The 22,588-nt window shown below is 47.5% G+C and overlaps 1 protein-coding gene across 3 annotated transcripts in view; it reads left to right on the top strand.

Moving 5' to 3' along the window:
- CFAP100 (cilia and flagella associated protein 100) overlaps nucleotides 1–22,588 on the top strand; it is a 52,795-nt gene that overhangs the window by 22,531 nt on the left and 7,676 nt on the right. For all 3 annotated transcript variants that reach the window (XM_047835033.1, XM_047835042.1, XM_047835025.1), the window contains exons 6-13: nucleotides 1,317–1,384; nucleotides 1,466–1,629; nucleotides 1,840–1,920; nucleotides 2,388–2,569; nucleotides 2,949–2,981; nucleotides 3,058–3,184; nucleotides 7,442–7,490; nucleotides 7,576–7,727. In XM_047835033.1, coding sequence (XP_047690989.1) covers nucleotides 1,317–1,384; nucleotides 1,466–1,629; nucleotides 1,840–1,920; nucleotides 2,388–2,569; nucleotides 2,949–2,981; nucleotides 3,058–3,184; nucleotides 7,442–7,490; nucleotides 7,576–7,727 — 856 coding nt within the window. The remainder of the gene's footprint in view (nucleotides 1–1,316; nucleotides 1,385–1,465; nucleotides 1,630–1,839; nucleotides 1,921–2,387; nucleotides 2,570–2,948; nucleotides 2,982–3,057; nucleotides 3,185–7,441; nucleotides 7,491–7,575; nucleotides 7,728–22,588) is intronic.

Here is a 22,588-nt window from a genome sequence, read left to right as displayed (position 1 = left end):
GAAGGGCCTTCCCACAAGATGGGCCAGGGAGGCGGAGGCCCAGCTGGGTCTCTGCCAGGCTTCTAGGCTTGAAACACCACTCCTACACCACACTAGGGTCTTCTGGAACCAAGAGGGTTTAAGAGATGAGGCAGAGAGTCACATGGCTCTGCTGTCCTTTCCTTGGCTCCTGGTCTCTCCAAAGTCAGGACGTCTCTGGGCTTTCCTCTCCAGAAAGACCAGGGAAAGAGGATCCTGTGGCCCTTTGCTCTCTGCTTATGCTCCAGAAGGTCTTACAGGGGCCCACCTTAACTTTCTCCCACTGGCTTCCCGCCTGGTGTGTACACCTAGCTGATGAGGGTTTTGGGGGTGATAGTGGGGCCCGTGCGGCCCAGAACCAAAGGCCAAGAAAGAGTTCTTGAAGACGTCTTTGGTGCAAAAGGGTGATTTTCTTGAAGCACGGGGACAGGACCTGTGGGCAGGAAGAGCTGCCCTGGGACCATGAGGAGACACTGGGGGAGGTAGAGGCCAGTGGAAGTTTCCAGTGAGATTTTCATGAGCTAAAGAAGACTCACAGGATACTGGAGGCCTAGCTAGTGTCGAGCTAAGGTTGTTTTTACCTCTAGCAAAGCAGTAGCAGTAAGACAGCTCCTGGAGAAACTTACTCTGCCCGCCTCAAGTATCTGTCAATGGGCGGCAGGTTACAAGGAAATTTAGTTCTGCCATTTCCTTCTGCCTTTGTTTCCCACATCGCTATGGAGGGGTAATGGAGACTTAGGTCCCGAAGGACTGTGATGCTCTATCAGTTAACCATTTGTTTTTCCCCTTTCCTTTGTTCTTGGGCCGCCTGGTCCGGGGGGTGGGGGGGGTGGGGGGTGTTTGCGGCCTATCAGCTTGCCTTATGCTCCCTCATCGTAGCTACTATCTAAACTGGATCCTGGGGTCTTAGAGCACCCCAAATAGAGATCATGCTGCCCTGTTTTTCTCTCCCCATCCCTTTGCAGTTCCTGGCCCAATAGGTCTTTCATTATTAGGTGCAGCTGGGTGAAACTTCCTGGGCAGGGCTGTCCAGAGTCTCACTCCAGGTGAAAAGAGTACTACGGCAGGAGAGGCTCAGGCCAGACTCAGGAAAGGACTTCCCACCTGGCCCGATCTCCAGCAGTGGAGAGTGTGATACATCCACAGAGCCTCCTCTCCTGTTGCTAGAGACGGAGCCCAGTCTCCCAGAGTCCCCGTAACAACCTGGGCCTCACAGCAGAGCAGGTGCCTGGAGAGGTATCCCGGCCGGTCTGGGTCTCTCTCACCCTGCCCACCCCGCCCCTCTCCTCTCTTTGCAGAAAAGAAGATGGAATCTGATAACCTGAACAACTACATCAACCAGAAGCGCCAGATGTTCCGCATCCAGGTTGGCCCAGCTGTGCTGGGGGGGGGGCGGGCGGGAGGCTGTCCCAGTGAGGGGTGTGACTCCCACTCTGGTGGCCCTCAGTATGCCCTGGACATGAAGCAGCAGGAGATCCAGCGGCTGGAGCTGCTGGTGACCAAGGAGGAGGCAGAGCTGGAGCGGGCAGAAAGGTCCCTGGAGAATGACGCCGCTCTGTTTGAGGAGTTCCTCCGGGAGAATGATCGGAGCTCGGTGCAGGCCCTGAAAGCGTGAGCCCACACGGAGGGCCCCCCAGTGCTCGTGGGGCCTGAGCACCTGCACCCACGCTAGCCTGCAGCCCGCCTGCCCCCCATCCCCTCCCCCCACCACCTGACCCTGGCAGCTCCCCCAACCCACCGCCCCGCCCCAGGGCGGTGTATATGCCCCCTTTAACAGTTTTGCGACTGGCCCCCTGCCCCCATCCTCATCCCCACCTCCAGGGCTGAGAAGGAGACCAAAGCAAAGGTGGAGAAGATCTTGGAAATCCGGGACCTGACCACCCAGATCATGAACATCAAAAGGTGAGCGCGGAGGGCAAGCCACTGAGGTTGGCCTGCCGCCACTTCCCTCTGTCATTCGCCCCCAGCCCAAAGAAGCCCCCACGCAGGGCAGATCTCGTGGCTTTGCCTCTCAAACCTAAGTGGTTCAGGGACTCAAAGCCCTGCGGGAAGCAGCTGCACATTTTACAGAGGAGGTGACAGGGGCCAAGAGAGATCCAGTGACTTTCCCAAGGCCACAGCACCAGGAGGCAGGCTCACTTGGAGATCAGGGTCCCCAGGGTAAGCTGCAAGTCCAAAGTCACAGAGGGTTATACCTGTGGAGGTGTGACCCACGTCGGTCCCCAGCAGGCCGGTGTCCTCTCCCAGGCACACCTGTCCCCAGGAGAGCCAGGAGCACTCTGGGCTTACCCAGGCTGCAGAGGCAGTTCCCTCTGGAGGGGTCTCCCCACGAGGAGGAAGCTGACCTCCCCTCCCCCTCCCCAATCCAGTGAGATCTCCAAATTTGAAGACACTTTGCAGCATTACAAGGCCTACAAGGACTTCCTGTACAAGCTGTCGCCCAAGGAGTGGTTGGAAGAGAGGGAGGAGAAGCGTTTGGCTCTCAAAAAGGCCCAGGAGGTCACTGAGCCCCCCATAGAGAACACTTTACACTCCACGATCCGGGACAAAGGTAACAGGAAAGAAGGTAGTTCCCTGGGTCCACCCAGACCCCGTGCCCTGCTGGCAGTGGCCTTGGAGGTGTCCAGGCCACAGGCTGGGCCCCTTCAGTGCCGGTAAAGCCCCAGCCAGGGGCAGCAGCTGCCCCTTAGGGCCCACACATTCCCTCAGGGAAGACAGGGCCATCTCTAACTCAGACCCAAGGGGCTTTCCTCCCTTGTAGGTCTTTCTGAAACTGCGTGGGCCCTAAAACTGTGGGGGGGCCTTGAAACTGTGGGGGCCCTTTCTGAAACTGTTGGGAGGGCCCCAGGGAGCCCTGTGCCCTCAAGCAGTATTGCTGAAGGCCTTGCTAAAGTGGAAGCCATCCGAAACCCCTCCCTTGTTTCCTGTAGGACCAGGGACCAAGGGCAAGACAGGCTCCAGAGGTACGTGGCTGGCGCAAGCTGGAGGGGCCCTGCCCCGGGCTGGGGCATGTGAAAGCCATCCCTCTGTTTCCTCCAGAGGGGCAGGGCCCAAAGAAGTTCTGGAAGTTCCTGCAGGTGGCGCAGCTGGGGCAGATCCCGTCCAACACCCTGAACCTCCAGCATAGAAGCCAGGCCAGTGTGTATAGCGGGCTGAACGCCAAAGGGTGAGTGGGTCTGGGGTAGGGCAAGGAGGCTGGGGTAGTGGCTGGGGCCCGCTGGGGACTGCTTCCAAGTGGCTCCAGGCCAGGGGTGCCTAGGACAAGCCCAGCCTCTCCGGGAAGGGTGAGACTGTGACCAGGGGGCTGTTCCCAGCTTGAAGGGTGTATAGTCTGACTCAAGCCCCAAGATCGAGGTGTTTTCTAAACCGTTTTATTTCTGTCTGATTTGGTAACCTTCTGTCTGGGGTGGCCCACTTGGGTGCTAAAACGAGACAGTCAAATATAAACGGATGCAGGCAGGCAAGTGGGTGCAGGGAGCGTCAGAGCCTTTTAAGAGAAGCCAGAGTCTGGGTTTTTACATAAAATGCTCTCTGGGCCTGGCTTGTCTCTGCTGAATGCCTGCGTGATCGTGCGCAGAAGCAGGCGTTGTTGGCGGTCGCCGCCTAGTGCCCCACTGCACGAAGCCCCACTCTCCAGGTCCTCTACGATTGGTGGCCTTTTGGGTTGTTCCCAATTCTTGGCTATTTTGATTAGAGCTGCTGCAAACATTCCAGTACTTTTATGTTGGAGCACTCTTTGCATGAGTATTTTTGTTGGAAACAAGAGTGGGAGTGCTGGTTCACGAGGCGAGTAGATGCTTAGCTTTAGCAGCTTCTGCCAAAGACCTGCCATGGCTGCTACATTATACGCTCCAGCCAACAGGCAAGAGAGTTTTGGCTGCCCTGCCACGTCCTGTTCAGATCTGGCTATCGTAGGTCCCTTCCATTCTCGGTATTCTGGCATGGTTATTTCATAATAGAGTGTCTTGGGATGCCTGGGTGGTTCAGTCGGTTGAGCATCCGACTCTTGATCTGGACTTAGGTCGTGATCTCACAGTCCTGGGATTGAGTCCGCACCTACCGTGCGGAAACTGCTTGGGATTCTCTGTCTCACTCTTTCTCTGCCTCTCCCCTGTGCTCTCTCTCGGCCTCTCTCTCTCTCAAAATAAATAAACGTTTAAAAAAAAAAAGAGACTGTCTCGACAGACAGATCAGGAGATGAGGCCACTGAAATGGTAGTTTTTTATTTTATTTTATTTTTTTTTAATTTACATCCAAATTAGCATATGGTGCAACAATGATTTCAGGAGTAGATCCCTTAGTGCCCCTTACCCATTTAGTCCATCCCTCCTCCCACACCCCCTCCAGTAACCCTCAGTTTGTTCTCCGTATTTATGAGTCTCTTATGTTTTGTCCCCTTCCCTGTTTTTATATTATTTTTGCTTCCTTTCCCTTATGTTCATCTGTTTTGTCTCTCAAAGTCCTCATATGAGTGAAGTCCTATGATTTTTGTCTTTCTCTGACTAATTTCGCTTAGCCTAATACCCTCCAGTTCCATCCACGTAGTTGCAGATGGCGAGATTTCATTCTTTTTGATTGCCGAGTAATACTCCATTGTATCTGTATAACCACATCTTCTTTATCCATTCATCCGTGGATGGGCATTTGGGCTCTTTCCATACTTTGGCTCTTGTTGATAGTGCTGCTGTAAACATTGGGGTGCATGTGCCCCTTCAAAACAGCACACCTGTACCCTGTGGATAAATACCTAGGAGTGCCATTGCTGGGTCGTAGGGTAGTTCCATTTTTCATTTTTTGAGGAACCTCCATACTGCATTCCCAGAAATGGTAGGTTTTTTTTGTTGTTTTTTTTTGGGGGGGACAGAGAGAGACAGAGCATGAACGGGGGAGGGGCAGAGAGAGAGGGAGACACAGAATCGGAAACAGGCTCCAGGCTCCGAGCCATCAGCCCAGAGCCTGACGCGGGGCTCGAACTCCCGGACCGCGAGATCGTGACCTGGCTGAAGTCGGACGCTCAACCGACTGCGCCACCCAGGCGCCCCAGAAATGGTAGTTTTTAAATGCAATACCACCTCACACCTGTCAGAATGGCTAACATTAATAACTCGGGCAACAACACATGTTGGCGAGGATGCGGAGAAAGAGGAACCCTTTTGCACGGCTGGTGGGAATGCAAACTGGTGCAGTCACTCTGGAAAACAGTATGGAGGTGGCCCCAGGGGCTCAGCCTCCCCACCCCTCTCCTTTGTATCTCTCATCCCTTAGGTGTACCAGCCTCTGTCCTTCCTCCTCTACGACAGCCTGGCAACCCTCTCCCATGCTTCCGTCCCCTACCTGCTCCTGAGGGCCACGCCCCTATGCGGATGACCCCCCTTACATGTTTGTTCTCACTACGCAACCTCCCATATCCCCCAGCTGATGCTTCTCAGGCAGGAAGGGGACCTGAGTGCTACCGGTTTCCAAGCTCACTTTCATCTTGATGTGTCACGGTCCTGCCTTGTGAAGAAGACTGGCCACCGTTAGTGGGCCAGGCACATGCCTCGGGTTCACTTTTATCCCTGCAACCCCGGCCGGTGGGAGCTGTTGTTTACAGTTCGGTGTTGAACAGAGGCTCTGGGGGATTTAGCTCTGCATGCTTCCTCTACCAGGACTGCCCTCAGCCCTGGAGCTCCCACCATCCAGGCCCCATGTTGGGGCAGTCCCTCAGACTAGAGGTCTAGGATCACACTATTCTGGGTCCCTCCATCTATTAGCCATGTGACCAGGGTCACTGAGTACAGTTGAGCAGGTTGTGGGCTGCAGAAGGCACTCAACTGAGAGGGCAAGTGGGAGCTAAAGTCCAGCCTACCCCCCAGACTACATCCATCTGGAGGCAGATTCTCAGGCACCTTATGGGCCAGCAGTGCCCTGCAGGTGACATGGGGCAGGTGGCTAGTTCTCAAAGCCCCATATTCCTCATTTGCCAGAGGGACATCAATGTGTTTGGTGTGAGCTACAGGCCTGGTGAGTGATTTGGTTGTTCCTGTGGCCCTTCCTCTGAGAAGCCCTCCAGGGTTCCCCCTCAGGGCTCCCACAGAGCCCTGCACTTATCACCTCCCCATGTCAGGTGGGTCAGAGCCTGGAGTCACATGAGCCTCAGCCCAGGTTCCTAGGGGTGGAGCCCAGGCTCCTCAGGCTAGAAGCCTGCCCCACCTGCTTCTCAGCCAGCAGAACCTGCGCGTTGAGGGCAGGGGCCCAGGCTGAAGCAGGCCAGGAGGGGCGATGAGAGCAGGTTTGGAAGTCATTTGAGGTTGGGTCCCATCCAGCAGGGCCTTCCAAGGCCCACGCTGAGTGCTCAAAGCCCACGATTTTTCCAGTACCTCCGAGGGTCTGGGAGAGCCCCCGCCCCTGTGGGGTGCTCAGGGTCCATCAGAGGTGCTGCGAGTGTCACAGGATAGCCCAGTGGGACCATCAAGGACAAGTGCCAAGGCCATATCTAGATAGGGGAGGTGGGCAGAAAAGGCCCTGAAGGTGGCTCCTTGAAGGTAGGGGTGCCTGGGTGGTTCAGTTGGTTAAGCATCCGACCTCAGCTCAGGTCATGATTTCACAGCTCATGAGTGTGAGCCCTGCGTCAGGTTCTGTGCTGACAGCTCAGAGGCTGGATTCTGTATCTCTATCTCTGTCCCTACTCTGCTCGCTCTCTCTCTCTCTCTCTCTCTCTCAAAAATAAACATTAAAGGGGCACCTGGGTGGCTCAGTGGGTTGGGCATCCAACTTCGGCTCAGGTCATGATCTCGTGGTCCATGAGTCTGAGCCCTGCGTCGGGCTCTGGGCTGACAGCTCAGAGCCTGGAGCCTGTTTCAGATTCTGTGTCTCCCTCTCTCTTTGACGTTCCCCCGTTCATGCTCTGTCTCTGTCTCAAAAATGAAAAAACGTAAAAAAAGAATAAAATAAAATTTTAAATAATAATAATAAATAAATAAACATTAAAAAAAAGAAGAAGAAGAAGATGAATGATCAATGAGGGGCAACCCTAGCAGTGGCAGTGGGTGCAAAGGCCCTGAGGTAGGTCAGCACCCAGAGAGACAGAAAGAGGGCGGATAAGGCAGGAGCAGGGGAACTTCAGGAGGAGAAGGAGGTGAGGGGGGCAGCAGGGGCCCTGGGCAGCAGGTTCCAAGGAGGGGGCTGAGTTTTATTCTGTCTGAAGTGACATGAACTAACTGAATTTGAAACAGTCCCCTGGCTGCTGAGTGACCATTGTGGGGCCAAGAGGAGGGCCAGTGCCCCTGCCTGGTCAGCTGGCGGGGTGAAGGAGGGGACGAGGACATAGGGAGCAGGGAGGTGCCCTGGTGACTCCAGACGGCTTCACCGCTGGGGCGGGAGAAGATGACCACCATCTCTGTGCACCAGGTCACTGCTGTCCTGACCCTGCATCTCTCTGCAGATCAGACTCTACCACCACTATGACTGAGGACTCAGGCAGCGACGGGGAGGTCAGTGGCCACGCTCTGGGTGGGGCTGCGGAATCCGGTCCCCCTGCACCGACCGGCCAGCCCACACGCATGGCTCTGGTTGCAGGAGCTGGACCTATACTTCACGGAGCCCCAGCAGCTCCTGGACATCTTCACGAAGCTAGAGGAGCAGAACCTGTCACTCATCCAGAACACCCAGGAGATGGAGGAGACCCTGGAGGATCTGAACTGCACTCTGAAAAACACCCAGATCCGCATGTAGGTCTCCTGCTGGGGCTGACTGGGCGGGCAGGGGAAGCTTCCAGCCTTGGCTGTCATCCTGGGACCCTGGGATGCCACTGGGAATTGGGCTATGGCAGCCCCCCACCTTCCCCATCCAGGGCCTTGGCCCTGCCCTAGCTTTAGTTTTCTGGAAAGCTCCGCAGGAAGCCTGATTCTGGGGACAGGGCATGTCCTTTTGGGCAGAGGGGCTGGGGGATGGGAAGAGGTCAGGTGGGTGGAGCCACATGGGGCTGGTCCCCTCCCTTGGAGCAGCCTGCAAGTCAGAGGGAGGCTTCAAGGAAGGACACCCCCGCCCCGCCCTCCCTCCCCCGTCCAGGTGCATTCTGCTGATGCCAGGCCCAGCAGGGCTGGGCTGTATCAGGCCTGTCAGAAGTGAGGAATCATCCCTTCATACCCAAACACTGACCAAGCACCCATTCTGGGTCAGGCCCAGGTCTAGGCTCTCCAAGGATAAGGCCAGGCCCTGCCTCATGGAGCTGACATTTGACAGAGACAGGCAGACGGGCTCACGGATTGGACGTGGAGATACTGACATGTGCAAGAGGAACACAGACAATGATACGAGAGGGAGGCTAAAGTAGGGGTGGTGGCAGATAGGAGGGGGACAGGGGAGGCTCCCGGGGAAAGTGTCACTTGAACCAGGCTCTTCCTAAGCGATGGGAAGCTGCACAGAGATCTGGTGGTAGAGGGTTCCAGGCAGAGGGAAAGCAGGTGCGAAGAAGTAAGGAAGAAGCCCACCCAAGACTCGGATGCCCCACAGGGAGCCATGTTCTTGAGTATCCATGTTTTGTTGGCCCGTGTTCTGCCACGGAGAATCTCCTGCAGGTGCTGTGAAACTACTGGTTCTCGGGTGAGATTGTGTTTCCCAGAAAGCTGAGGGTAGCAGAGACAGAGGGGGAGATGAGCTGGGGAGACGTAGACAGCCTCCCTGTTTCCAGGAACCTGGCGAGAGGACACACACACATGCATGCGTAGCAGAATCCCAGAGATGCTGTCCCCTCACTGGTCTGTAGCCTGCTCAGCCATCCCTGAGTACCAACACTTTATTTCCAGAAGAGTCATAGCCTGTAGACATTAACTTCCATGAATCCAGCCCCCTCTCTCTGAGAAATATATATTTTTAAAATATATGTAGCTCACTTGCATGAGCACTCTCTCTCTCTCTCTCTCAAAACTAAACATTAAAAAAAATTTTTAAGTAATAAAAAAATAAAAATATATGCCACAAATAAACAATCTGAATAGGCCTATTAAGGAAATTGAATCAACAATTAATAACCTGTAAAACAGAAAGCAGCAGACCCAGATGGGTGTACTGGAAAATTCTACCAAACATTTAAGGAAAAAAAATTTTACCAATTCTCTACAGTCTCTTCCAGTTGATAGAAACAGGGAATACTTTCTTTTTTTTTCTTTTTTTAAATTTTTTTAAATGTTTATTATTTTTGAGAGACAGAGCATGAGCAGGGGAGGGATAGAGAGAGAGGGAGACACAGAATCTGAAGCAGGCTCCAAGCTCCAGAACAGAGCCCAACGTGGGGTTCAAACTCACAAAGTGTGAGATCATGACCTGAGCCGAAGTTGGATACTTAACCGACTGAGCCACCCAGGCGTCCCAACAGGGAATACTAACTCATTCTGTAAGACCAGCGTTAACTCAATTCCAAAACCAGGCAGAGACATTAGAAGAAAAGACTACCACAGACCAGTATTTATCATGGACACAGATGTAAAAATCCTCAACAAAATATTAGCAAATTGAATTGAACAATGTATAAGAAGAATTATAGATCATGACCACATGGGATTTTTCCCAGGTACGCAAGGCTGTTTCAACATTTGAAAATCAATTAGTGTAATCCAACACATCAACAAGCTAAAGAGGAAAAATCACATGATTATAGCAATAGATGCGGAAAAAGCACTTGATAAAAATCTAACACAAATTCATAGTAAAAGCTCTCAATACACTAGGAATAGAGGAGGACTTCCTGAACTTGATAAAAGGACATCTACAAAAACCCAACTGATAACTTACACTTGAAGCCTTCTTGCTAAGATCAGGAATAAAGCAAGGATGTCTTCTCACCATTCGTTTCCAACATCTTACTGGGAGTCCCAGCTAATGCAATAAGACAAGAAAAGGAAATAGAGGTACAGGTTTCCCCTGCTATCAGAGTAGAACGTCCCTATAAAACCTTTCATAAGCCAAAATAGTGTAAAGCAAAGGAGCAATTACCATTAATTTATATGGAAAGTTTTCTTTGTGTTCCCAGATGTGAAAAATAATCTCTCCTGGGCTTTTCCGATACCTTAGGACACCTCTTGCTAATAGATGCATGAAAAAGAGGTAAAGCACAGATGTGCAAAGACACGGTTCAAAGCTATGGTGGCTTGACGCTGAGATGCTGAATGTAGTTCCCAGGGAAGGAGCTTGGCAGGGCCAGTCTCGCTGCCTCCAGAATGGCTCACTGCACAACAGACGCTGAACACGATTGTCACTTCTTGCTTTTTTTCATAAAAGTGAAAATCCTCTGCCATTTTCTTTCAGTTAGCAAAAACAGGTACTAATGCAGGTCTTTCCTTTCACTGAAAAGGAGAGTGACCTAATATGAAGCTTAGAAAAGTGGGGAATGCCTAAATACAGATGGGGAAGAAAGAAATAAAACTTTGTTGGCACATGACATGATCATCTACGTAGAAAATCTCAAAGTATCAACAAAAAACTCCTAGACTGGTAAGCCATTCTAGCAACGTTACAGAATACAAGGCCCCTATAAAAAACTTCATTTCCTACGTACTAGCAATAAACAAGTAGAATTTGAGATGATTGAAAACACAATAATACCATTTTCATCAGCACCCTCAAAAAAGAAATGCTTACAAATCTAACAAAACATGCACAAGATGTATATGAGGAAAAAATATAAAAATCTGATGATGGATCAAAGAATTAAATAAACAGATGCTTCACCTTTATAGGTAAGAAGGTTCAATACTGTCAAGATACCAGTTCCTCCCAACTTGATCTATAGATTTAACACAGTCCCAGTCAAAAGGCCAGCAAGTTATTTTGTCAATATCGACAAACTGATTCTAAAGTTTACACAGAGAGGTAAAAGACCCAGAATAGCTAACACATTTTTAAAGGAGAAGAAAAAAGTTGGAGGACTCACACTACCCGAGTTCAAGGCTTACTGTAAAGCTACAGTAATCAAGACCTGTGCTACTGGCAAATAATTCAGTGGAACAGAATAGAGTAGCTCAGAAACAAACCCATCCAAATCTGTCAGCCGACCTCTGACAAAGGAGCAGAGGCAATACGGTGGAGCAAAGATACTTTGCAACAAGTGGTGCTGGGACGACCAGACGTCCATATGCAAAAAATGAATCTAGGCACGGACTTGACACTGTTAATAAAAAACTAACTTAAAATGGATCGTTGACCTAAGTGTAAAATGTAAAACCATAAAACTCCCAGAAGATAACATACGAACAAATCTAGATGATCTTGGGTATGGTGGTTTTTCAATACAATACCAAAGTGACAATCCATGAAAGAAAGAATTGATAAGCTGGATTTCATTGACATTAAAATTTCTGCTTTATGAAAGGCAATGTCAAGAGAACTGAGAAGACCAGCCATAGGCTGGGAGAAAATATTTGTGAAATACATATCTGATAAACATCTCCAAACTATACAAAGAACTCTTAAAATTTAACAATAAGAAAACGAACGGGGTGCCTGGGTGGCTCACTTGGTTGGGGGTCTGACTTTGGCTCAGGTCATGGTCTCACAGTTCGTGAGTTTGAGCCCCGCATCGGGCTCTGTGCTGACAGCTCAGAGCCTGGAACCTGCTTCACATTCTGTGTCTGCTTCTCTCTCTGCCCCTCCGCCACTTGTGCTCTCTCTCCCTGTCAAAAATAAATAAACATTAAAAACAAAAGAAGAAAATGAACAACCTGGTTTAAAAATGGGCCAAACACCTGAACAATACTTCATCATCAAGAAGATATAGAGAAGGCAAATAAACATATGAAAAGATGTTCAACATCAGATGTCTTAAGGAATTGCAACTTAAAACAATAAGATACTGCAATATACACCTACTAAAATGGACAAAATCTAAAAGACTGACAGCACCAAACACTGGTGAGGATGCGGAGCAATGGGAACTCCCTTGGTCGTTGGAGGGAATGCAAAATGGTGCAGCCACCTTAGAAGATAGTCTGGCAGTTCCTTACAAAGCTAAACGATCCAGCAGTCTCGCTCCTTGGTATTTACCCAAAGGAGTCAAAAACTTATGTCCACACAAAACCCACATGTGGTCGTTTATGGTAGCTTTATTCATAATTGCCAAAACTTGGAAGCAACTGAGATGCCCTTCAGTAAGTAAACAGATAAACAAACTCAGTACACCCAGATAGCATATCGTTCAGTGCTGAAAAGAAATGAGCTACGAAGCCACGAAAAAACATGGAGGAACCTTAAAAGCATACGTATTACTAAGTGAAAGAAGCCAGTCTGAAAGGTGACGACTGAGTGATCCCAGCTATAGGACATCCCGGAAAAGGATAACTATGGAGATGATAAAAGGACCAGGGGTTGCCAGGGGTTGGGGGGCGGGGGGAGGGATGAGTGAGTGGAGCACAGAGGATTTTTAGGGCAATGAAACAAGTCTGTGTGACACCATGATTACATGTCCTTATACATTTGTCTAAATCCATGGACTGTACGACACTAAGAGTGAACCCCCATGGAAACTGTGGACTTCGGGTGATAATGACGTGTCGGTGTGGGTTTACCGATTGTAACAAATGTATGTCGGTGGTGGGGGAGGCAGGTGGAAGGAGAGGATATTTGGGAACTCTCTGTACCTTCTGTTCATTTTGTTTTTAAAGACGAAGTCTCTACTAAAAAATATATACAGGGGCACCTAGGTGGCTCAGTTGGTTAAGCATCTGACTTCAGCTCAGGTCATGATCTCACGGTTCGTGAGTTCGAGCCCCACATGGGGCTCTGTGCTGACAGCTCAGAGCCTGAAGCCTGCTTCAGAGTCTGTGTGTCCCTCTTCTCTCTGTCCCTCCCCTGCTCGCGCTCTGTCTCTCTCAAACATAAAATAAACATTAAAAAATTTTGTTTCGGGGCTTCTGGGTGGCTCAGTCGGTTGAGCATCCAACTTCAGCTCAGGTCATGATCTCGCCGTCTGTGAGTTCGAGCCCTGCGTCGGGCTCTGTGCTGACAGCTCAGAGCCTGGAGCCTGTTTCAGATTCTGTGTCTCCCCCTCTCTGCCCCTTCCCCGCCATGCTCTGTCTCTCTCTGTCTCTCAAAAATGAATAAACGTTAAAAAAAATTTTTTTTTAATTTTTGTTTCAAATATATGCAACAGTAAACGAAGAGTCTGTTCCAACACTGGAAGGAAGAGCGGCCGTGTTAGAGAAAATGTCCAAAAAAAAAAAAAATCCCAGAATTCCTCACTGCAAAGTTCTTTGTGATAGGCAGGAACTAGAAACAGCACACGTGCCCACAGCAGGGAAGTGGACAAACCATTACTGCTGCTGTAGCAAAGGACTGCACAGTTTATTCCCTCACAGACAGAGGCCAGAGTTCCAAAGTGGGCCTCACTGGGCTACCATCAAGGCATCGGCAGGACTTTGTTCCTCTCTGGAGGCTGAAAGGGAGATCCTTTTGTTACCTTTTCTAGCTTCCGGAGGCCACCCGGGCCCCTTCCATTTTCAAACCAGCAACGCCAGCCGAGGCTTCTCACGCCGTGTCACCCCTGACCCTCGTTCCTGCCTCCTCCTCCCATTTCTGAGGACCCTTGTGATGACCCTGGGCCCGCCTGGGCAATCCAAGATCATCTCCCCAGCTCCAGGTTTGCTAGTTTGCAACCTTAACTCTATGTGCAGCCTTGGTTCTCCCTTGCCAAGTCATATACTATATCCACAGTGTCCTGGGATTAGGCATGGACATGTAAGGGGGGCCATACACACCATAGAAATCTATTCAGCAAGAAGAAAAAACAAAGTATTAAGACAACGTGGCAACAACGTGGATGAACCTCACAAACATTATGCTGAGGAAGAGAAGCCAGGCGCCAAAGATGACCTACTATAATATTCATTTGAAGTGCCAGAACCAGGTATTGGTTAACGGTTGCTGCGTAACAAACCATCCCAAAACTTGGCTTACTGTAACACATATATTATTTCGCCCTTTCTGTGAGTTGGGAATCTGGCCAGTTGGGCTCACTCCTCTGCTGTGGGGCCTCTCACAGATTGCTGTCCAGGTGGTAGCTGGGCTGTGGCCATCCCACGACTGCACTTGGGGAAAGAGCCGCTTCCAAACTCACCCGTGTGGCTGTTGGCAGGATTGGATTCCTTGCTGGCTGGAGGCCAAAGGACACTCTCCGTCTCTTGCCACATGAGGTCTCTGAAAAGGCAGCTTGTTTCTTCAAAGTGCGCAAGCTGAAAAGCCACCAGAGAGTCTGCAAGCAAGATGGAAGTCACGATCTTATGTAACCTAATCTCAGAAGTCACATCCCGTCCCACATTGAATTGGTTAGAAGCAAGCCACTGGGGCCAGCCCACATTCAAGGCTGTGGGTAACTTTGAGAAGACAGGTGTCGCTAAGGTCCATCTCATAAGGGAAAAAAATGAATGGCGACATCAGCCCATTGGATGCCCGTGGCTAGGGAAGGGGAGGGAGTTGATACAAAGGGTCATGAGGAAACTTTTGGGGTAATGAAAAGGTTCTATGTCCTGATTATGCTGGTCCTTACATAGGTGTTTAAATTTGTCAAATCTCATCAGTTGGCACATAAAATGGGTGTATTTTCTGATAAGTAAATTAAACCTCAATAATATTTTTGGCAAACATAGGATTTTTTTTAATGTTTATTTTTGGGAGATGGATCATGACATGAGTAGGAGAGGGGCAGAGAGGGAGAGGAAGACACAAAATCCGAAGCAGGCTCCAGGCTCTGAGCTGTCAGCACAGAGCCCGACATAGGGCTTGAACCCATGAACCGTGAGATCATGACCTGAGCTGAAGTCGGACACTTAACCAACTAAGCCGCCCAGGCGCCCCAGACTTTTTTTTTTTAATGTAGGACCTTTTAAGGCTGTCTTTATCACTCACCTGTCTACATTGACTAGGTACATAAGGGCTGTAGGACGAGCCATCTCCTGCCTCCTTGGTTGAGAGAACAGCATCATTCATTCTTGGCCAGGGAGGACTGGGGTGAGGTGGGCAAGGCACCCAGAACATAACATTTTAGGGAGGTGCATGTGTGACCCCAAAGGTGAGCACTTCCTTGAATTTTGTGTACTGTGTCCCAGCCCCATTCTCTGCCTGCCTTGCTGCGATTTGTTTGAGATGCTCACTCTACAGTCCCTCCAGTGAGGGCCAAGAGGAGCCCAGCCCCAGAAAACGGACCCATGGATGCAGAAGGGAGCACAAACACCCCGGGACAGCCTGAGGAAAGCTGAAGAGCCTGATCACCAGTGTGAGCTCCTCACTTCCAGCAGCCAGACAGCACAGAGGTGATGGGACCCAGGAGAAGAAGGCGAGCAGAGCCACTCAGGTGAGAGGAAGCCCAACCCCCCGTAGATTCAAGAAAAGAGAAACGAAGCCAGAATCCCTTCCTGGAAACCATGCAAACCTTCCTCCTGGAGAAACCAGCCCAACCAGGAGGTCAGAAAATAAGCAGGAAGGAACCCAGAAGAACCCCCAGACACCTAAAAGCTGCAGTGAGCCAGAGGTGGGGGTGAGGGTCAGCCTTGCAGCAGCTGGAACCGCCACAGCGAGGCCAGCAACACACAAGGCACCACAAGCTTCAGAAAGCACTTGCCAGTGCTGACCTCTGGCTGAGGCAAGACCATGTATGGGCTGAGTCTTGGCAGTCTTTCTAGGCACCTGCCACCATGGCTGCCCCTCAGACACGGAAGCGAGACCCCACGGCCCAGGGGAAGACCAGCCTGCACCTTTGCCTCTTGCCCAGGCTCCATCTGGACACACAATCAAAGTGGCACAACTCATCTGAAGTCCTTGGTGCTGGACTTGCCCTGGCCTGGAGCCTGAAGGACAAGCGAACAGGAAAATGTCACCAGAAACACGAGAAAATGCATTCATTAAGGGGATGAGTTTGAGACATGCAAGTAAACGTAGATTCTGCAGGTATCAAGAAGCAGAGAGGCACGCCTGGGTGCAAGCAAGGATTAAGGGATTAAGACCACAATAAGGACTGGATGCAGCCAGCACATGAGTCGGCAAGGGGGGGCAACATTAAGCTGGGGACAGCTCCCAGAACTCTGTTGGAAAGGACACGGAGACGAAGCGACAGGACCCCAGGGAGACGGCACGCCAGGGTCGCGTGGAACGAATTCAGGAGATGGCCACACATGGAAGGGAGGAGCAAAAGTCAGCGCGGTGATGGATGAAAACTACCTGTGCTGGAAGGCCAGGCGAACGTGCAGGGAGAGGCACCTACACTGCACACCCTCCCGCAGGATTGAAGAGTGAGCAGAAGGCGCGAAACCGAGGCGGACAAGGAAAACAAACGAAACATCAGGTACCCTATAAAGGAACCAAAACTAAGTGCGTGTTGCCTGTTACTCCCAAGCTCCTAAATGCCAGCCAGGGTCTAGCAGAGCATTGCTTTTGAGTTTGGTGGGGTGAAAGGGGTCTCTCTTTCATTTGGTTTCCTTTTTCAATGTAGTCAAGTCCACATAACATCGAATTTATGTACCTTTACGTAGTGCAGCCGTCCCCACCATCCACCCCCGCCCCCCAGCTCTTTTCATCTTGTAAAACTGTTAACCAATAACTTGTTAACCAATAACTCTCCATTCTCCTGCCCCTCAGCCCCTGGCAAGCCACTGTGCTGTCAAAAAGGTTTTGACTATTCCGAGTACCTCATATAAGTGGGATCATACAATATTTGACTTTTCGTAACTGGCTTACTTCACTTAATGTCCTCAAGGTTGATCCATTTTCCTTCCTTTTCAAGGTTGTATATAATATTCCACATTTTGTATAATAGACCACAATCTGTTTATTATCCATCCATCCATCATACACACTTGGGTTGCTTCTACATTTTTAGCTATTGCAAACAATGCTGCCGTGAACACGGGTATACGAATGTTTCTTCAAGATTGTTTTCAATTCCTTTGGGCATATACCCAAAAGTGGAATTGTTGGAACATACAGTATTTCTTTTTCTTGTATTGCCTCTAGCAGGTAGGAGTAGTGAAATGCCTTTCACTACTTCTACGGTGCTTTTTTATTTAAATTCAAGTTAGCTAATATAGAGTGTAGTCTTGGCTTCAGGAGTAGAACCCAGGGATTCATCTCTTACATCTGACACCCAGTGCTCATCCTGAAGAGTGCCCTCCTTAATGCCCATCACCCATTTAAGCCACCCCCCACCTGCCTCTGCCCTAGCAACCCTCAGTTTGTTCTCTGTATTAAAGAATCTCTTGTGGTTTGCCCCTGTTTTTACCTTATTTTTCCTCCCCTTCCCCCATGCCCATCTGTTGTGTTTCTCAAATTCCACGTGAGTGAAATCATATGATATGTGTCTTCCTCTTACTGACTTATTTCAACTAGCATAATACCCTCTAGTTCCATCCACATTGTTACCAAGGGCAAGATTTCATTCTTTTTGATGGCAGAGTAATACCACATCTTCTTTATCCATTTGCCCATCGATGGACATTTGGGCTCTTTCCATACTTTGGCTATTGATGATAGCCCTGCTATAAACATTGGGATGCATGTGCCCCTTTGAAACAGCACACCTGTATCCTTTGATAAATACCTAGTAGTGCAATTGCTGGGCCATAGGGTAGTTCTATTTTTAATTTTTTGAGGACCCTCCATACTGTTTTCCAGAGTGGCTGCACCAGTGTGCATTCCCACCAGCAGTGCAAAAGAGATCCTCTCTTTCTGCATTCATGCCAACATCTGTTGTTGCCTGAGTTGTTAATGTTAGCCATTCAGACAGGTGTGAGGTGGTCTCTCACTGTGGTTTTGAATTGTATTTCCCTGATGATGAGTGATGTTGAGCATTTTTTCATGTGTCAGTTGGCCATCTGGATGTCTTCTTTGGAGAAATGTCTGTTCATGTCTTCTCCCCATTTCTTCACTGGATTATTTGATTTTGGGGTATTGAGTTTGGTACGTTCTTTATAGATTTTGGATACTAACCCTTTATCTGATATGTCATTTGCAAGTATCTTCATTCATTCCGTTTGTTGCCTTTTAGTTTTGTTGATTGTTTCCTTTGCAGTGCAGAAGCTTCTTGTTTTGATGAGGTCCCAATAGTTCATTTTTGCTTTTGTTTTCCTTGCCTCCAGAGACATGAATAAGAACTTGCTGCAGCCGAGCTCAGAGAGATTGCTGCCTGTTTTCTCCTCTAGGATTTTGATGGCTTCCTGTCTTACATTTAGGTCTTTCGTCCATTTTGACTTTATTTTTGTGGTATATAGTATTTCTATCTTTAACTTTGGGATGCTATTTTATTGTAAATGGGACTGCTTTTGTTTTCCTTTTCAGATTTTTCATTATTTGTGTATACAACTGCAACTGATTCTGCTACTTCACTAAATTATTTAATTCTAACAGCTTTGTTGTGGAGTCTTTGGGGTTTTCTATCATCTGCATCTGTTACATCATCTGCATCATCTGATTTACATCATCTTCAAACAGATGATTTTATTTCTTCTTTTCCAACTTGGATGCTTTCTCTTTCTTTTTCTTACTTAGTTGCTCTGGCTAGAACTTCCAGTACTATGTGGAATAGAAGTGGTGAATGCAGGCATCCTTACCATGCTTATTGATCTTAGAGGAACAGCTTTCAGTCTTTCACCACTGAGTATGATGTTTGCTGTGGGCTTTTCATATATGGCTTTTATTATATGGAGGTAGTTTCCATTTTCCTATTTTGCTGTTTTTTAATGTTTGGTTAAATCCTTTTTCTGCACCAGCTGAGATGATCATGTGGTCTTTTTCCTTCATTCTGTTAATGTGGTATATTATCCTGATTCCTAGCATCCTAGGAGTAAGTCTCACTTGTGTTGTATGATCCTTGTCAAATTTGGCTGAATTCTGTATGCTAATATTTTAAATTTTGTGCATCAATGTTCATAAGAGATGTTGGTCTATAGTTTCTTTTCTTGTCAGTGCCTTTGACCAGCTTTGGTATCATGTTTATGCTGCTCTCATAAAATGAATTCAGAGGTGTTCCCTCTTCTTCAACTTTTGGAAAAATTTCAAAAGGATTGGTATTAGATTTTTGATTACTGATTCAATCTCCTTACTAGTTATAGGCCTATTCAGATTGTCTGTTTCTACATGATTTAGTCTTGATAGATTTTGTGTTTCTAGGAATTTGTCTATTTCATCGGTTGTCCAGTTTGGAGGCACACGGCTATTCATGGTACTGATCCTTCTTATTTCTGTAGGATCAGTAGTGATGTTCCCACTTTCATTTCTCATTTTAGTAACTTCAGTCTTTTTTTCCTTAGTCCATCTAAGTTAAGGGTTTGTCAGTTTTTTTTATCTTTTTGAAAAACTGTTTTTCTATTCTTTATTTTGTTTTTCTCCTTTCTTTTTTTTTTTTTTTATATTAATTCCTTCCTTTTGCTGGCTTCAGGTTGAATTTGTTCTCCTTTTTCTAGAAGTTCCTTAAGTTGTAAAGTTAGATTGTTGGTCTGAGATCTTTCTCTTTTTTTAATGTAAGTTTTATAGTCATAAATTCTCCCCCTTAGCACCATACATTGTGCTGTTTCCCATAAGTTTTGCTCTGTTGTGTTACCAGGTTTCTTCATCTCTATTTTTTTTTTTTTGGCTAATTTCCTTATGATTTCTTTTTTTTCTTAATGTTTATTTTTTATTTTTGAGAGAGACAGAGCATGAGTGGGGGAGGGGAAGAGAGAGAGGGAGACACAGGATCTGAAGCAGGTTCTAGGCTCTAAGCTGTCAGCACAGAGCCCAACACGGAGCTCGAACTCATGAACCACGAGATCATGATCTGAGCCAAAGTCAGATGCTTAACCGACTGAGCCACCCAGGCACCCCTATGATTTCTTCTTTGATCCACTGGTTGTTTATAAAAGTGTTCTTTAATTTCCACAACTTTGTGAAATTTTCCAGTTTTGCTTTCATTAACAATTTCTAACTTTATCTGATTTTTAACAGAAAAGATACTTTGTATGATATCTATCTTTTTAAATCTATTGAAACTGAATTTGTGGCCCTAATATTTGGGACATCCTGAAAAATACCCAATTTGCACTTGACAGTGTATTTTGCTTTGCTGGGTAGAGTTTTCTGTGTATGTCTGTTACATCTAGTTGGTATATTGCAATGTTTAAGTCCTCTGTTCCTTATCTTCTGTCTGCTTGTTCTTCCACTATTGCAAGGGGGATATTGGTCTCCAACCATTCTAGTTCTCCCTTCCACCTGTCAGTTTTTGTTTTATATGTTTTGATAGTCTGTCATTAGGCATGTAAATGTTTATAATTGTTATATTTTCTTGGTGTAGTGGAAATTTATTAATATATAATGCCTTCTTTGTCTCTTTTAAACTTTTCTGGTTTAAAGTATGTCTGATATTAGTATTGCTACTCTCATTCTCTGTTTTGGTTACTATTTGCAGGGAATATCTTTTCCCGCCCTTTCACTTTCAACCGGTTTGTGTCTTTGGAACTCAAGTGAGTCTCTTATAGACAACATATAGTTGAATCATGTGTTCTCCATTCTGCCAGTCTCAGTCTTTTGATTAGAGAGTTTAATCCATTTACATTTAAAGTAATTGATGAAATGGTGTGACCTGTGTCATTGTACCTTTTGTTTACTATATGCCTTATAGGTTTTTCCCCCCATCTCCTGCAATACTGTTTTATTTGTGTTTAGTTGATTGTTTGTAGTGAAATGTTTAAATGCCTTTCTCATTTCCTTTTTATATATTCTATAGGTATTTTCTTTGTGGTTACCACAGGGATTACATTTAATAACCAGACCCCAAGGTCTGGACTCTGTGTGGGAAACACTGGCCCGTTTCTGTCACTGACAGGGAGAGGCTTCAGCCCTGATGCGCCATGGTAAGATAGAGCCCCGGGCGTGGAGGCCCGGGTCGACCAGGAGCACTACCCATTTGGCGTATCCGATCCCTCGGAACTTGCCCGGGATTTTCTGAGCAGGGAACCCAGGGCCTGGAGGGTGTTTGTGTTTGTGTGACCCCTTCTCTCAGGTACAGGAACGGCTTCAGCCATAGTGAGCCATTGAATCTCTACCACCATAACTTCAGTAACATACAAAACCTCTGCTCCTTTACAGTTCCATCTTCATCCTTTTTGCTGCTGAAGTCACAAACTTACATCTCTATACATCCTGTGCTCTAAAACATAAACTAAAAATTCTTTAAAATGCAAGAGTCTCTTAAATTATGTAGAAAACAGGATTCAGAGTTACACTCCAAACAGTTATAGTAATGCTACCTTTATACTAATAATTATGTTTTCTTTAAATGTATTAGTCTCTTAGATCATTTGGAAAACAAAGAGTACAGTTTCAAACCAGTGTTAACTTATACTGGCTTCTAGGGGCCCCTGGGTTGCTCAGTCAGTTTAGCATCTGACTCTTGATTTTGGTTCAGGTCATGATTTTAAGGTTCTGGGATTGAGCCCTGTACTGGGCTCTGTACTGAGCATGGAGCCTACTTGGGATTCTCTCTCTCCCACTGTGGCCCTCTCCCCCACCCTCTCTAAATAAGTAAGTAAGTAAATAAATAAATAAATAAATAAATAAAATTTATACTAGCTTTTAAAATTGCCCACATTTATGGGGTCCTGATTCGGTTGGTTAAGTGTCTGACCTTGGATCAGGTCATGATCTCATGGTTCGAGTTCGAGCCCCACGTTGGTCTCTGTGCTGACAGCTTGGAGCCTGGAGCCTGCTTCAGATTCTGTGTCTCCCTCTCTTTTTGCCTCTCCTCAACTCATACTCTGTCTCTCAAGAATAAGTAAAACATTAAAAAAATTGTTTTAATTGCCCATATTTTACCTTTATTGGGACCTTTATTCTGTCATACAACTTTAAGTTAATGTCTGATTTCATTTCACCATGCAGGACTCCCCTGGGCATTTCTGGCAGGGCAGGTCTACTGGTCACAAACTCCTTCACTTTTGTTTTTCTGGGAATGTCTTAACTTTACCCTCACTTTTAAAGGGCAGTTTTTCCAGATACAGAATTCTTGGTTAACAGTTGTTTTTTTTCCTCTGAGCACTTTGAATATATTAGGTCTTCTGCCCTCCAAAGTTTCTAATGAGAAACTTCTGATAATCTTATTGAAGATCTTCTGTATGTGATGATTTGTTTCTCTCTTGCAGCTTTCAAAATCCTCTGGCTTTGGCTTTTAATCATCCCATAACAGTTTGATTATAACAATCTCTCAGGGGGCGCCCAAGTGACTCAGTCGGCTAAGCATCCGACTTTGGCTCAGGTCATGTTCTCATGATGGGTGAGTTTGAGCCCCGCATTGGGCTCTGTGCTGACAGCTCAGAGCCTGGAGCCTACTTGGATTCTGTGTCTCCCTCTCTCTCTGCCCCTCCCCTACTCACTCTCTGTCTCAAAAATAAATAACAAATTAAAATAATAATAATAATCTCTCAGTGTGGGGCTGATTTCCTCTTATTGGAGTCCCTTAGGCTTTTTCGATGTCTTTCATCCAATTTTAGAGTTTTCATCCATCATTTCTTCAAATTCTCTCCTCCCCCTTTTCTCTTCTCCTCCTGGGATGTCCATGATGCATATATTAGTTCTCTTGATG

This window comes from Prionailurus viverrinus, chromosome A2 (assembly GCF_022837055.1).
Source record: "Prionailurus viverrinus isolate Anna chromosome A2, UM_Priviv_1.0, whole genome shotgun sequence".
Taxonomy (NCBI): Eukaryota; Metazoa; Chordata; class Mammalia; order Carnivora; family Felidae; genus Prionailurus; species Prionailurus viverrinus.
Note: the sequence above shows the minus strand (reverse complement) of the source record. Positions and strands in the feature narration are given on the sequence as shown.